The sequence below is a fragment of the Lipomyces chichibuensis genome (assembly GCF_038497645.1).
Source record: "Lipomyces chichibuensis strain CBS 12929 unplaced genomic scaffold V1513scaffold_24, whole genome shotgun sequence".
Lineage (NCBI taxonomy): Eukaryota > Fungi > Ascomycota > Lipomycetes > Lipomycetales > Lipomycetaceae > Lipomyces > Lipomyces chichibuensis.
In genome coordinates this window covers 221715-234433 of record NW_027117476.1, presented here as the reverse complement: position 1 = coordinate 234433, position 12719 = coordinate 221715, and the positions used below count along the sequence as shown (strand labels likewise).

The window sequence follows — 12719 nt, the reverse complement described above, 5'->3', positions numbered from 1 at the left end:
CCACGCATGTTGTGACGAAACGAACCATCTCCAAGCACGATGAGAAGTCGGCCGTAACCTGTACCTCCATCTAGAGGTGGTGCTGCAGGGGGAGGGGGAGGGGGAGCGTACTTGCGATAGCGATTGGGAAGACTGTTGGTGCGCATCTTGAGCTGACGACGCTCTGGTTGTTTTCCTTTTGCAACGAGGCGTAAGGGAGTCTGGTTTGGGCCTGGGTGCTTCGGATCACCATACGCGTACGGACGTCTGTAGCGTGGAATCTGAAGGCGAATCTTGTGGTCGTTCAACACGCGATACATCTTGTCTTGTACATAGACCCACCAGCGTTGTTGCGCGGAATAGCTATCCATCCGCAAATGACGAAAGACTGGCTGGCCGTAAAAGTAGAAAATATCTTGCAACCGGTTGGCAGCGCACATAAAGTCGAGATACTCTGTGAACGCGTCAGAAGATGTGCTCTTGAGGGATGGCTCCTTCCCAAAGAGGCAGGGTCGACCAACTCCTTCTCGTCTCCCTTCTTCTTCGCGTCTTCCGGTATCCTCCTGTTGCAATCGTTGCCGAAGCTGTGCGTGTTTTTTCGTCTTGCACATGTATGCACGCTCCTTTGCGGTGATGCGAAAATCAATTCCTGTTGCTTGTTTGCGTTGCTGACGCCAGGAAAGTTTCGCATCACCTTTGGTGAGATTGCGCGTATCGGGTGCATCAAACAATTCACGAAATCCAACCTGTTTGTACTCGCTCCCGTCGACTTGTGTTGCTGCAGCCGAAGCGGCCTGTTGTTGGCGCGTGAACTCTTGGATCCGTTCAATAGAAAAAAACTTGCCCGTCACGATCCGCCCAAGGCCCGGGTCCGCAAACAAAACCATACGAACGTTATGGTGACGCATCAGGTCTTCAATCGTTTCCTTGTCAACGTATGGCATGCGTATCTTGGCAGGGATGGGAACGAATTTCGTTTTCGTTTTTGATTTCGGGCGCTTCTTCTTCAGAACCACAGTGGTCTCGGTCAGAGAGACAGAGATGCCATCCGTCATAAACTTGTTTCTCAACCGCACACGACATGTTGTTTCACCTGCAACTCCTACCTCCTCTTGCTTGAGCTTCCAGAATTCAGGTGGAGGTCCAAACAACTTCATCCAGTCGGTAAGGACCACTTTCTCCCGTTCCGTTCCGTGCTCCTTCAAGTACGCCTTGTATGCATGAAGCAACAATTGTTCGGTACATTGAATGTGGCCTGGAACGTTTGCAGTCAACGGGAACAGGTTTTGCATCTTGAGAACTGGTGCGTGACGCTTGCGCTTTTGTTGTTGTTGTTGTTGTTTGCACGATACCGACTCTTCCAAATCAAATCGCTTCTCGGCACGTTTCTGCAACTCCTCCAACCGTTTGAGAATCGCAAACAGCCATTCAACACAACGGCACGAAATGAAATCACGTCCTTTCGCCTTGGACGCTGAAATATCGTCAACATCAAGAACTTCGCCAGCATCATCTTCTCCTCCGGTCGCCGCATTCCGACTTTCAAATGGAATCAGTACTGTCAGGATGTGCCGTGCAAAACGAGTAAACATCTCGTTCCAGATCTCGTTCCACGCGTTTCGGTGCGCATCAGTCGCAAACAAATCAACGGCACGATGCGAACGCGATCCTTTTTTGTGCTCGTTGAGTTTGGCCCTGACGTGTTCGAAAAGAGGGTACGAATCTCCTCTTCAGATTTCCCAGCCAGACGCGGTTGGGCGTCCAGTGCCCCTTCATGCATGATAAACTTGTGAAGCCACGAATAGATGGCATCAACAATCTTGCTCTTGTGACCTTGAAAGATGGGAATGGGCTCAACACGCTCCAAAATGATTTCAACCATTTCCTGACGGATCCAATAGGCCGTGCGCTTCCAGATTTGCGCCGCCATCATGACGGAAAAGTTTGCCGCGAGTTGTTTGCCCGCATACTGAAGGCTGGTTCCCATCAGATGCTCGCCATCTCCCAAACACGGCTGGAGGCAGTCCCGATATTTGGCAAATGTATCGTTGTAGACCTGATCCAGTTTGCTGTTACTCGGACGTCTTGTTCCTTTCGCCGAGACAAGTGAAAAGGCCCGGTGAATCACAGTCTGGCTGATGACGAGACGACCTGCTGGTACGTTTGTGGACGGGATGAGCATGTATTGCTCGATGTTGTCGAGCGTGACAACCCGAAGGGTTGAGACGATCAAGGCGTGAAGGAGTCGCGTTGCAAACCAGAGGATGCGGTGTTGACCATCTACACGCGCAAGGATCCACTTGACGAAAAAGGTGGCCTGAGGAGCCTTGACCGTAATGTCGAGCAGTCGAGACAAGTACATCTTGCGCGTGACCGTATGCACATCTTCATACTCGAGCTCGTCTTCACGCTCCTTCCTCCAGCTTTTTGCGACGCACCCGTGGCCGTTGCCTGTCGTGTACAATTGATTACAAAACGCACACTTGGAAAGCCCCTTCGTGTTGCCTGCATCCCACACCTTGTTCAGGTTCCTCCTTCCACCTCGCTTCTTTTCGGTCGCGGCTGGGTCTGCTTCTCCCTCGATAGCGGCGTCTCCTTCTTGCGCGAGATTATCTTGCTCTTCTCCTTCCTCCATTCTTGTGTGGCTACAGGTTGGTTTGGAGTTGTGAAGCGCGTGAAGCGGCTGTCTGTGTGCGTGTGTCTGCGAGAGACACGCTCTCGCGGGGGCAGAAGGCTATATTTATAACAGAGACATGGACGAGCGCGCAACGGCGTCCGATCTGTGCAACCGCGAATACGAAATATTAATTGCATGAATACGAGTTTTGTTTGCACCGCGGGTCCGTCCGAGCGTGATTGTGTTACACGGTGAATCAGAGGACAGACGGCCCTTCCAGCGGCAAGTATTCGGCCTGCCTGATCCGCGATGACGCCAACAGCTTGGTGTTAGCTATTCACTATCTCCAGACTCCCTAGAGGACTGAAAGACGCCGTCTCCAGAATTCCATGTCAATTGGGCCACCAATATGCAGTCATCTGCGCTGCTGAGCCCACCGACAAGTGTTCTCAGCCGCATGACGCGTTTCCTCCGGCGATGGCTGCGCCGCACTCCACGCCTGAGCCGCACTCACCACTATGCTGGAATCCTCAATTGACGAAGCATAGCTTACGTACAAACTGTAGAACTGCCCCTCAATCACTTTCAGGGCTGCGTGACTCCCGGGATTGGAATTTTTAATAACTTTAACAAGGGCTGTGGCGGATGCGGATATCCGCCAAATTTTTCCATATCCGCATCCGCCATCTATAAATTAATCTTACCGTTCTAGAGGTCCAAAAACCCTAATCCAATGATTATCATGGGTTATATGTTCACTGCCTGACAGGGCTGACAGGCCGCCAGACAAAACGGCCCTAAAGTGGGATGTAGCGCTTTTGCACTGAACATAAGTGAGTTATTTATTAGTCGCACGCTTGCAATGACCATCCCAATCGGGACTGATCCACTTTGGAGACGAACTCTAGCCTGGCCATCTCTAAATTTCAAGTTAGTGTTTCAGCTCTGCCCACCAAAACCTACCTACCAGCAACGTAAGTAGTATAGGAAAATGTAGGCGTTATAGAAAGCATTCCACTTATTGTTACTTTTTCTAACGGCTCATCTAATTTACTGTTGTTTAATGTGCAATCGTGATCTGATAAAATGTTTGGAACTTAGTATTTTCCGTCAGCATATAACCTTGAATTTAGACCAGCTCAACTAATCAGAGTGCGAACTTCATATAGATTAAATATTACCTTGCTGAGAGTGGTGTTACCATAATTCGTCCCACCATAGGTATTTCGAGAGACAAGTTTTACCATAACTGGCAAGTATCCAGTTGGGCGTTCCATATTTGTAAAAGTTGCCAGTTGGAAGTTATGTTGCAGTTAAATTAAGCTTGCGGAACGTCCTAATCGGGCATAAAGTTCATATGCCAACATGAAGAGTTTCTGGGTGAATCCCAAAGCCAGACTGACCAATCAACCACTTCCAATCTTTGTAATAAACCTTGTAATTTGACTCCTTGCTCTTTAACTTCTCGATCGATAAGACGTGTTGAATATTTGAAGGAGCTCTTGATCGGACGACCTCCAAAGCGTCTACCCAGGCCTCTTGTTTAAACCCTGAATCGGCTCTTTTCCCACTTCTGACCTTATCCAAGAGAGTCATAAACAGCCCCTCCTCCATTGTATAGGTCCACGCTAGCCTTGAAGAGCCTTTCTGGCCTGCTTTGATAGATCCAACCTCTGTAGACTCTGGTCCGGATTCGAAGGCAGAGGGCGTCGGTAGAGGAGTATTGAAAAGGTCTTCTGAATCAGGAGGAGGGAGGTATTCGAAACGCTCTTCCGGCAGTGGCGGAGGAGAGGAAGAGACAGTAATTGTGTCTTCTTCAAGAGGCTCTATATTCTGTGAAGGCTGTATAGCCTCACGGCGACTTCTCTTATTAGTACGGGTCATTTCAAAAATATCAAATATTGACACGAAAGAGAAATCAGGGGTATAAAATTAGCGTGCAAATTAATATAAAATTAGTAGAGTCGCTTTTGAGTCGCGTTACGCGGTTATAAACACTCCCAGGTTATTTTCTTTTAACGCGTAAATTTCGTGACTGATCCGGGTAATGGAGCTTTTAAATGGAGCTCCCATTTAAAGCGCTCTTTACTCTAAATGGGACCTCCATTAAAAGGGCATAGTGCCCCAACCCTAAATGGACCTCCCATTTAAAAAAGTAAATGGAACTACCATTTAAAAAAAAGAAACGTGGCTTAACTTAAATATTAGAACAAGTTTACAGTAACTTAATTATTATTGTGGGTGACAAGGACGACCCCGAAGCTACCGGCCAACCCTAATCCCATCAGGTTGCTATGTTTGTGTGGTCGACCAATGTTGTTAAAACACACCCTCAGACAAATTGGGCGTAAACAAAACACTAGCCCAGTCGCCATCACTTGCAATCCAACTTTCATTGACGACTTCGTGCAGATCACTTGGTATTGACCTAAGCCAGTGAGAATATGTATTCTGAGGTATATTTGTGTTTTGTTTCTAATCCGGCTGGTGCTATGTCGGCCTCTCCTGTTCTCCCCTCTACTTGCCAATAACTAACTGTACCATTGGAGTCGACCTTACCGAAGTCTAGGTCCACAGAGTCCAATACCGACTGGAGCAAGAAAATGGCCGATTTTGAAAACGAGTACAGCAAGGTGACCAACGAGAGTCAACGTCTGTTCAATCGAACATCGGTCATTTCAGGAAAGGTTAGCTATTCACATTTACGCTTTGCTCTTGCACACTCTAACTTCTGAAAGGAAAACGTCCCCTTGGCTTCCGCAGCCAAATCAGCACGAAAGCAGAGAAATGCGGCGTCGCGGGCACAGGACATGCAGTTTGTCGCAGATATAGGCCAGGAGCTTCTTCTTGAATGCAGGAAATTACAGTTGTTGATTGCTGAGAAAGATGAGAAACTGAAGGAATCCGATGCTCTGCGGTCTCAGTTGGAGGCTACGATCGAAAACCTAGAAGTCAGAGTGCGGCACCTTGATGAATCCGAGTGTATGTTGACTTTTATTAGATTCGCTAACTGAGAACTAACGTGACGGCCTAGATCGATATAAGGAGGAAAATTGGAATCTAGAGCTGAAGATTCAAGAGCTTGAATCGGAATCTTCGGAGACCTCTCACCGGTTGTCGAAGCTCAACCTAGAGAACAGCAGGACCCTTCAAATGTATACCGCTCAGGTCGATGCGTTAGAATCCATGCAGGCTAGATACAGTGAACTTACAAGTGACCTTGATTCGTGGAAAAGCAAGTACGAGAGCGAAATGCTGAACTACGAACAAATGATTGCCACTCTTCAGGGAGACAATGAAGCCTTGTCAAAGTCTATGGCGAATTTGAACGAACAGTTGGCCTTCCAAGTCTATGTTGAGCCAAATGATGAAGCAGCTAAAGAGCGGTATGATGAAGCACAAGAGGCGGAGGAGGTCGAACTTTTGGAAGATCCGAAAACTCCAGAAAGGTCTCCACCTATGTCGCCAGTTAAAGCTACTCCAGCTCATCGTGCAGCGCTTGAAGGAGAGACGTTACGAGCTTCGCTAGGACATGCCCATCGAGCGATCACCACTCTTCGTGGAGCCCTGCACCGCGAAAAGACGGAGAAATTGGAATTGCGACGTTTGCTGGCTGAAGCACAAGAGGAGATAGAAAACTTGAAAAACAGTAAAGTCTCGAAGCGACCAAAAGTCGTAGGCCCACAGTCGACGAAGAGAACTACTCTTCTTGGAGTTAATGGCCGCAGATCTCAATATCGAATTTCCAATGATCTCGACGAAATGGAAGGTGATATCGAATGGGAGACATTTAATGGATCTAACGAAGCCTTCGCTTCAGCTAATGAGCTGTCTGCAAGTGAAACAGACGGTTTCGAAACTGCGCATGATCAGCCAACGAGCGAGGAAGAAGCTTTCAGCGACAGGACAGAAACAGAAGCATATGAAACCGTTGCCGAATCGATTCCAGATACAGGTCATAGATACTGTGACGATGATACCGAGACTGAGTCTTCTGCTGCTAATACTGGTGCCTCTCGACGGCGCTTAGAAAAACCTGTAAGGGATATAACTGATGATGATGACGAGGTCATGGGATCCAGAATTTTGAGGTCGAAGTTGAGCCGACGTAATTTATACCAGAAGAGAGATAGTGACAACTTTGGAACGCCATTGCCGTTGTTTGATGAATTAGGATCGAGTCCGTTCGGCGGTACTCCTGCTACGCCTACAAAAACTGCGAAGGTCGACGTTCGCAACGCCCAGGTCATGACTGATCCATGGGCACCTGAGATAGTCTACATTGAGCGTGAGATGACAACTGAATCACTCATGGCTGGTGCCGCTGCATTGTCTATGGTCACGATTAGCGAGGAAGAGTACGACTCTTTAGTCACTCGAAAGGCGGCGACCATTGTCGATGCAGATTCGTCGTCTTTGGCTTTCTTGGGCAAGGATGAAAAAGATTCGCTTACTAACCGCAAAGTAACTCCTGAAAGTGTCGCAGCAGATGCTGAGTCTTTATCGCTAGCCACTCTTTCAAAGGCTGAATACGAGTCAGCATTGAATCGCAAGGCAATGCAATCTTTGGAAACTGGAGTCTCAGCGTCATCTATGCCCTTTAATCCTGAGGATGAATACGAGTCACCGTCGAGACCGTCTTCAGCTACAGGGGCTTCACTTACTGCTGAAGCTGCTTTCCCAGTTGCCATCTCCAACACAAAAGGAGAAGATTACGAGTCACTGTCGAGGCCGCCTCCAGCTACAGCTGCTTCAGTTGCTGCAGCAGTTGCGGGGAGTGCTGTCCCAGTTGCTATCTTTAACACATCTGCAGACGGTAATGGGGATGAACATGAATCACCGTCAAGACCGCCTTCAGCTACAGCTACTTCACTTACTGCTGCAGGTTCTGGGCCTGCTGTCCCAGTTGCGCTCTCTAACACACGTGCAGACGGTAGAACTGTGCTGGGGTCGTCCAGTTATGGGGACGATGAGGAGAGTCGTGCCGTACCGGGAGAGGTGCCAGTCATGTCATCAGACAATTTCTCTCGAAGATCGGTGCCTACCGCGCCTCTAATGCTGCAAGCCATAACGCAGACAATGATAGGAGAATACCTATGGAAATACACACGCAGGAAGGGGCGACAGACGCTCTCAGAGAACCGGCATAAACGTTATTTCTGGGTTCATCCGTATACTCGAACGCTATATTGGAGCAATAAGAATCCGTCAGCTGGTAATGAAATCAAAGCAAAATCGGCACCAATTGAAGGAGTACGAGTGGTACATGATGATAATCCGTTCCCGCCTGGGTTATACCACAAGAGTTTGGTGATCCTTACACCATCACGGACATTGCAAATCACATGTCCGACGCAAGAGCGACATGAGACTTGGTTTAGCGCACTATCATTTCTGTTACTAAGAACGAACATGATTCCGAGAGTTACTGCCCGACAAGGAGGTAATATGACTGAAGAGAGCCAGGTGTCTTCCAATTCAGGGTCACTCAGATCAGGCCAGGCGCAGTTTAGTACACTGGGAAATTCTCAGCCTGCAAATATACTTCATCCTGGCACAAAAGCGTCAACGTCATCCTATCACTCTCGGACCACATCATCGGCGCCGCCTCGGATACGCAATACATCCGAGCAGCATTTCCGTGTTGCGCATCAGGGATCAATGGGACGATTGACTTCGCTATTCCGACCCCCGACTGGTAGTCTCGGTCAGTCGTCGAGAGATGAGTCGCAGCAAAGAGAGATTGGAATTTACGAAGCCCAGGAAGGCATTAACAGTACAGATGAGTTACAGGCTCAAATGGAGAGGGAAGCGCATGAGATGGGAGGATTAGAGAATGTTAGAGTATGTTGTGATGGTATGCTCTAATTGCAGTTATCAAATGATCTCCTCCGACAAGTACTGACTGGAAGCAGGTAGACATGATGTCTCAACTCTGCATCGAGCATCCCATCACCATAATCAACAAATTTAGAAAGTCCATGTATTCAAACAAGTTGCCGACCAGTTCATTGTGTCTAATTCGCTTTCATTCGTTTTGTTTCCTTACCGTCAGTCATTTCCTCTTGTCACTCCTTTTGTGTATCAGTCACCTTTATGAGTTCTATTTCTTGAGGTAGTGGGGATTTTGTACTTGTTTATTTGTCATACAAATGCGGTTCTGCTCCAAATTGAATGTGGCTGAATCTTAATGAGGTGTTGATGCACCGACAACACTATTTCTCTCTTTGACTTATATAATGGAACCGAACACACAATGCAATATGTTTTTGTAAATATAGTAGCAAGTCCTACCTTACTATTTTTCTACGGGTTGACTTACGAGAAATGGAAAGTAGCTTTCGCTTTATTGGTTCCGACTGCGTCAACGTCAGTTCTGCCGCCTCCAGTGTCGCGGTGCCCGAAAATGTGGGTCGCTGTGATCCGGGTTTGTCTGGATTGTGCAGAATACTAAATTCCGATGCAGACGAATGGGAGCTTTGAAGCTCGTCAAAAGAGAAGGACCCGAATTCGACATCGTTGTTCAGACCATAGTCTTCCTCTGGTTCTGCGTGAGTCTCGAAGTCAGTATCCTTATCGGGCTGCTTGGATGTTGAAACGCGTATTTGCGATTGTTCGCCCTGGTTTGTCTGATAAAAAAGCAATTTATTCCTTCCGATGCCAGGAGTAGCTGATTCCGCTGGCTCAGGCGGTGAATCAACAATTCTCGAGGTGCTCAGTGAGGGGAAAGTCGGGCTCTCGTTCCGCGGTTCTCGCTGGAATTGCTTTTCGTCATACAACTGTTGTTGGAGGAGTAATTTGGTGGATTCCTGAAATCCTTCAACCACAGCCGCTTTCACATTCAAGCTCAAGTTTCTGGCCAAGTCATTCTCCACAGCAGATTCCCCTGGATCATAGTCATCGTAAATATCACGATCGCCAGCCACTGACGACGTCTTCACTGGCGATGAGGTATCCGGAGGAGTTAATAATGGTTCCTTAAATATTATTTTTGCCTCTTTGTTTACGCATGATGGCAGTATAATTCGTCGCTGCTTAACATTCATCACGTCTAAAACTGTCAACCCCATATCTAATTGTACACTACCAAATATAATTGAAACATACCCAAGTTGCTGTAAGTTGAGGTTTTGCGTGACGATGATGGAGGAGACAAACCAATATTCGGCGACTTTGGCGCGAGAACAGTTGTTGGTGGACAATACGGCGAATTCACTTTTTTGCTAATTGGTGGCAATTTCGGATGAGATTGTGCAAGCTGTTGCGGCAATGACTGAGCTATTTTACACGGGCTCATGACTTGAGGACCTTGAGCTTGTGGGGATTGAGATATGTGAGGCTCTAGCAGTGCTGACCGATCTTGTGACCATTTTGGAGGAGAAATTAGTATTGGTGTGAGCATAGCTGCGCACTTATGAATTCGACCATCAGGTGGATTGGGTTGCTGTCTAGGGATTCGCGCATTTGAAGGACTATTGCTCGATAGTGGAACAGTAAAATTCTTTGAGGCTGAAGATTCCGGGCGCAATCCAGATACTCTGCATGTTGCTGCTGGAGACTCCGAACAGGGCGCCCACAACGCTTGCCGTTGTCGCTGAGACACGGGTAATGCATCAATTCTCTAATGTAAAAACGCTTAAGCGACATTCTAGCACGCACATAGATATTTAGCAAACCTTTCTAGTCGATCGTGGTGTCCGGGTGACAGGAGTGACGTCTATTGTGTAGGTACTGGTTTGATTTTCTATTGTAACCAGATGTCGCTCCATGACCAAAGTCTCACCCAGATGCAGGAAGCCCTTTGAAAGAAACGCACTATCCTAGGCAATTGTAAATATGCGACGCAAATATCATAGAGCACTTAAGCAGCACGCACTATTAGAACCCTTGAAGTGTCATACAGCATCGCTCGTTTGTTGAATGTATGTAGTTTCAGAGTACCTGTGCTCGTGATAATTTAGCAGTTAGACTCGTTGTCTAAGTTAGCGAAGTACATACCATCATACCAGACCTTCGATTTCTGAGTGACCTGTGCCGTCCATAAGATGTCGTAAACATGTACATCTGCGTTCATAGTCGTAAGATAATTGTCGCAGTGACTATGCAATGCCGGACATAATCCAGCAGATCAGCAGCTTGTCGGTACTTCAACTCCAAGTTAGAATAGGTAGGCACCGCTTTTTCTATATAAAAATACAGAAAGGGCCTAGTGAAATAATGGTTGGATGACGGGTTGTGTTTTTCGATAATGATGCACTTGCTGCCTGGGACGTATTGTAGACGCGTTCGTTGTCACAACACAACATACGCGACATTAGTTGCGAACTGCGGCATGAACCAGTGGGGACGTGACATTTAAGGGTGAATTCCCGTAGGGTTTTTGACGCGACCAGACTCGCAAATTCGCAAATCTGTTACACAAACTCACGTGATGCCAACCGTTGCGCATAAACATCAAATAATCACCGTCGACGCATTTACGGACCAAACCCTTTGTATATCCCTTTTCTCACCTTTTTTGCTCCTTCGGTACCTCTTTCCAGACTACACGGTAAAATATGTCTTACGACACTGGCCGCCAAAGACGCCGAAGACGCCGAAGGCTTCGCGAAGAAGAGCATGATGCGTTGGATGAGGCGACTTTCATGGCTAGCCTTGTCGAGGTGATACTGAGTACAACAAGCATGAGACGGCACCGGTTTTACCTTACGCGCCCAGTTCCCTTGTCCCCGAAGAAGAGTCCGTGGCAAATGCTACGCGATACCTGTGACGAGAAGGCGTTCATCTTGACGACCGGGCTCAATCCAACCACGGTCAACTAGGTGTTAGACTGCGGATTCCGAGAGGCCTGGCGTACGTCACCAGTTGCGCGTGACGACGTCTTCACGCATGAAGCTCGTCCAAATCAACGATCTCTAGACGCGGATGGAACGTTGGGACTGATACTCCATTTCTTGAACTCGTCGATGGCTCAGTTCACGTTGCAGGAAGTGTTTGGCATTGTGCCATCCGTTTGCTCGAGATACATTCGACATGGCCTTGAGTTACACCTGGAGGTCCTGAAGACATCGGTTCCTGAAGCTAAGATAGTGTGGCCCAAAACAGTAGACCTTCAGGGATATGCAGTTTTAATCCGAAATCAGCATCCATTGCTCGAGAGCGGATTTGGTTTTGTTGACGGGCTGCACTTGCCTGTCCAAGCAGCTGGTGATGCGGAAATGCAGAACGCACATTACAATGGGCGGGTACATGCTCACTTTACGTCAAATGTGTTTGTATTCTCTCCGGTGGTTACTATCTTGTACGCTGCGATTAATGCACCAGGCAGCATGCACGATGCTACCGTTTCCCCGGGAATTGTTTCAGAAGCTAATACACGAAACTGACGAGGGATACTTTCTGATTGCCGACTCGGCCTTTCCGGCAAATGGTGTTCTTCAGAATAAGATCAAGACGCCGTTGAAGGCCAATTTTACGGCCTGGCCAGATGATCTTATTGAGAGAGCAATTTTAGCCAGAACAAGCCGGCAATTGGTCAGCGCCATGCAGGCAGCAGAATGGGGGATGAGAGCCTTACAAGGGTCTTTTGGGAGACTCAGAGTTTCCCTTCCCGCTGATGATCACAGATACCGACGGATCATAATTGAGACATGTTGCCGGATTCACCAGCTTCGGGTGCGCCTCTTGGGAATTTTCGAGATTCGGTCAAAGTATGAACCAATCTGGATTGCCGAGCTTGAGGCTCCCCGTGAATACTTGGAGGAAAACCTCCAAAAACGGTTCATACAGCCATCCAAAAGTCCTGCCGGAGCGCCAATTTTGTTTGTACCCAAGAAAGACGGTACCCACCCTGCGACTCTGTGTAGATTATAGAGGTCTGAATGCCATTACGGTGAAAAATCGCTAGACCCTACCACTTATTAGCGAAATTATGGACCGAGTCAGTGGGGCCAGGTGGTTTAGCAAACTTGATCTGAAAGACGCATATTACCGGATTCGAATCAAAGCGGGAGAGGAATGGAAGACTGCTTTTCGAACCAGATATGGTCATTTCGAGGTAATGCCCATGGGTTTAACAAATGCACCAGCAGCGTTCCAAGCCTATATCAAGCCAATTATTACA

General features: G+C 47.8%; 4 protein-coding genes across 4 annotated transcripts; 1 reads left to right on the top strand and 3 right to left on the bottom strand.

The window, feature by feature from the left end:
• Window positions 1-444: 444 nt before the first annotated feature.
• On the bottom strand, window positions 445-1136 carry V1513DRAFT_459408 (uncharacterized protein; the record flags this gene model as incomplete). The annotated part of the gene is made up of 2 exons (XM_066899757.1): window positions 445-473; window positions 497-1136. 2 exons carry the CDS (start codon window positions 1134-1136, stop codon window positions 445-447), a joined length of 669 nt encoding a protein of 222 aa, XP_066752686.1.
• Window positions 1137-1698: 562 nt separating this feature from the next.
• Window positions 1699-2578, bottom strand: V1513DRAFT_447949 (uncharacterized protein; the record flags this gene model as incomplete). Its single annotated transcript, XM_066898463.1, has 2 exons — window positions 2280-2578; window positions 1699-2259 (listed from the first exon to the last, which is right to left on the bottom strand). Coding segments are annotated over exons 1-2 (646 nt in total), but the record flags the coding sequence as incomplete, so codon positions are not given.
• A 2621-nt stretch (window positions 2579-5199) lies between these two features.
• On the top strand, window positions 5200-8760 carry V1513DRAFT_471264 (meiotic cell cortex C-terminal pleckstrin homology-domain-containing protein; the record flags this gene model as incomplete). The annotated part of the gene is made up of 3 exons (XM_066900152.1): window positions 5200-5283; window positions 5335-5578; window positions 5631-8760. 3 exons carry the CDS (start codon window positions 5200-5202, stop codon window positions 8462-8464), a joined length of 3162 nt encoding a protein of 1053 aa, XP_066752684.1. The 3' UTR covers window positions 8465-8760.
• On the bottom strand, window positions 8423-11014 carry V1513DRAFT_465344 (uncharacterized protein). The gene is made up of 5 exons (XM_066900032.1): window positions 10595-11014; window positions 10473-10537; window positions 10273-10416; window positions 9704-10217; window positions 8423-9647 (listed from the first exon to the last, which is right to left on the bottom strand). The coding sequence occupies exons 1-5, from the start codon at window positions 10668-10670 to the stop codon at window positions 8887-8889; spliced, it is 1560 nt and encodes a 519-aa protein (XP_066752683.1). The 5' UTR covers window positions 10671-11014; the 3' UTR covers window positions 8423-8886.
• Window positions 11015-12719: the final 1705 nt, after the last annotated feature.

Excerpts from the sequence above, each read along its gene's own strand:
- V1513DRAFT_465344 (XM_066900032.1), bottom strand. The coding sequence starts at position 10,670 with ATGAACGCAGATGTACATGTTTACGACATCTTATGGACGGCACAGGTC. Across the intron at positions 10,538-10,594 it reads ATCGAAGGTCTGGTATGATG|GTACTCTGAAACTACATACA; the intron begins GTATGTACTTCG and ends TCACGAGCACAG. Across the intron at positions 9,648-9,703 it reads CTCAACTTACAGCAACTTGG|ACGTGATGAATGTTAAGCAG; the intron begins GTATGTTTCAAT and ends TGACAGTTTTAG.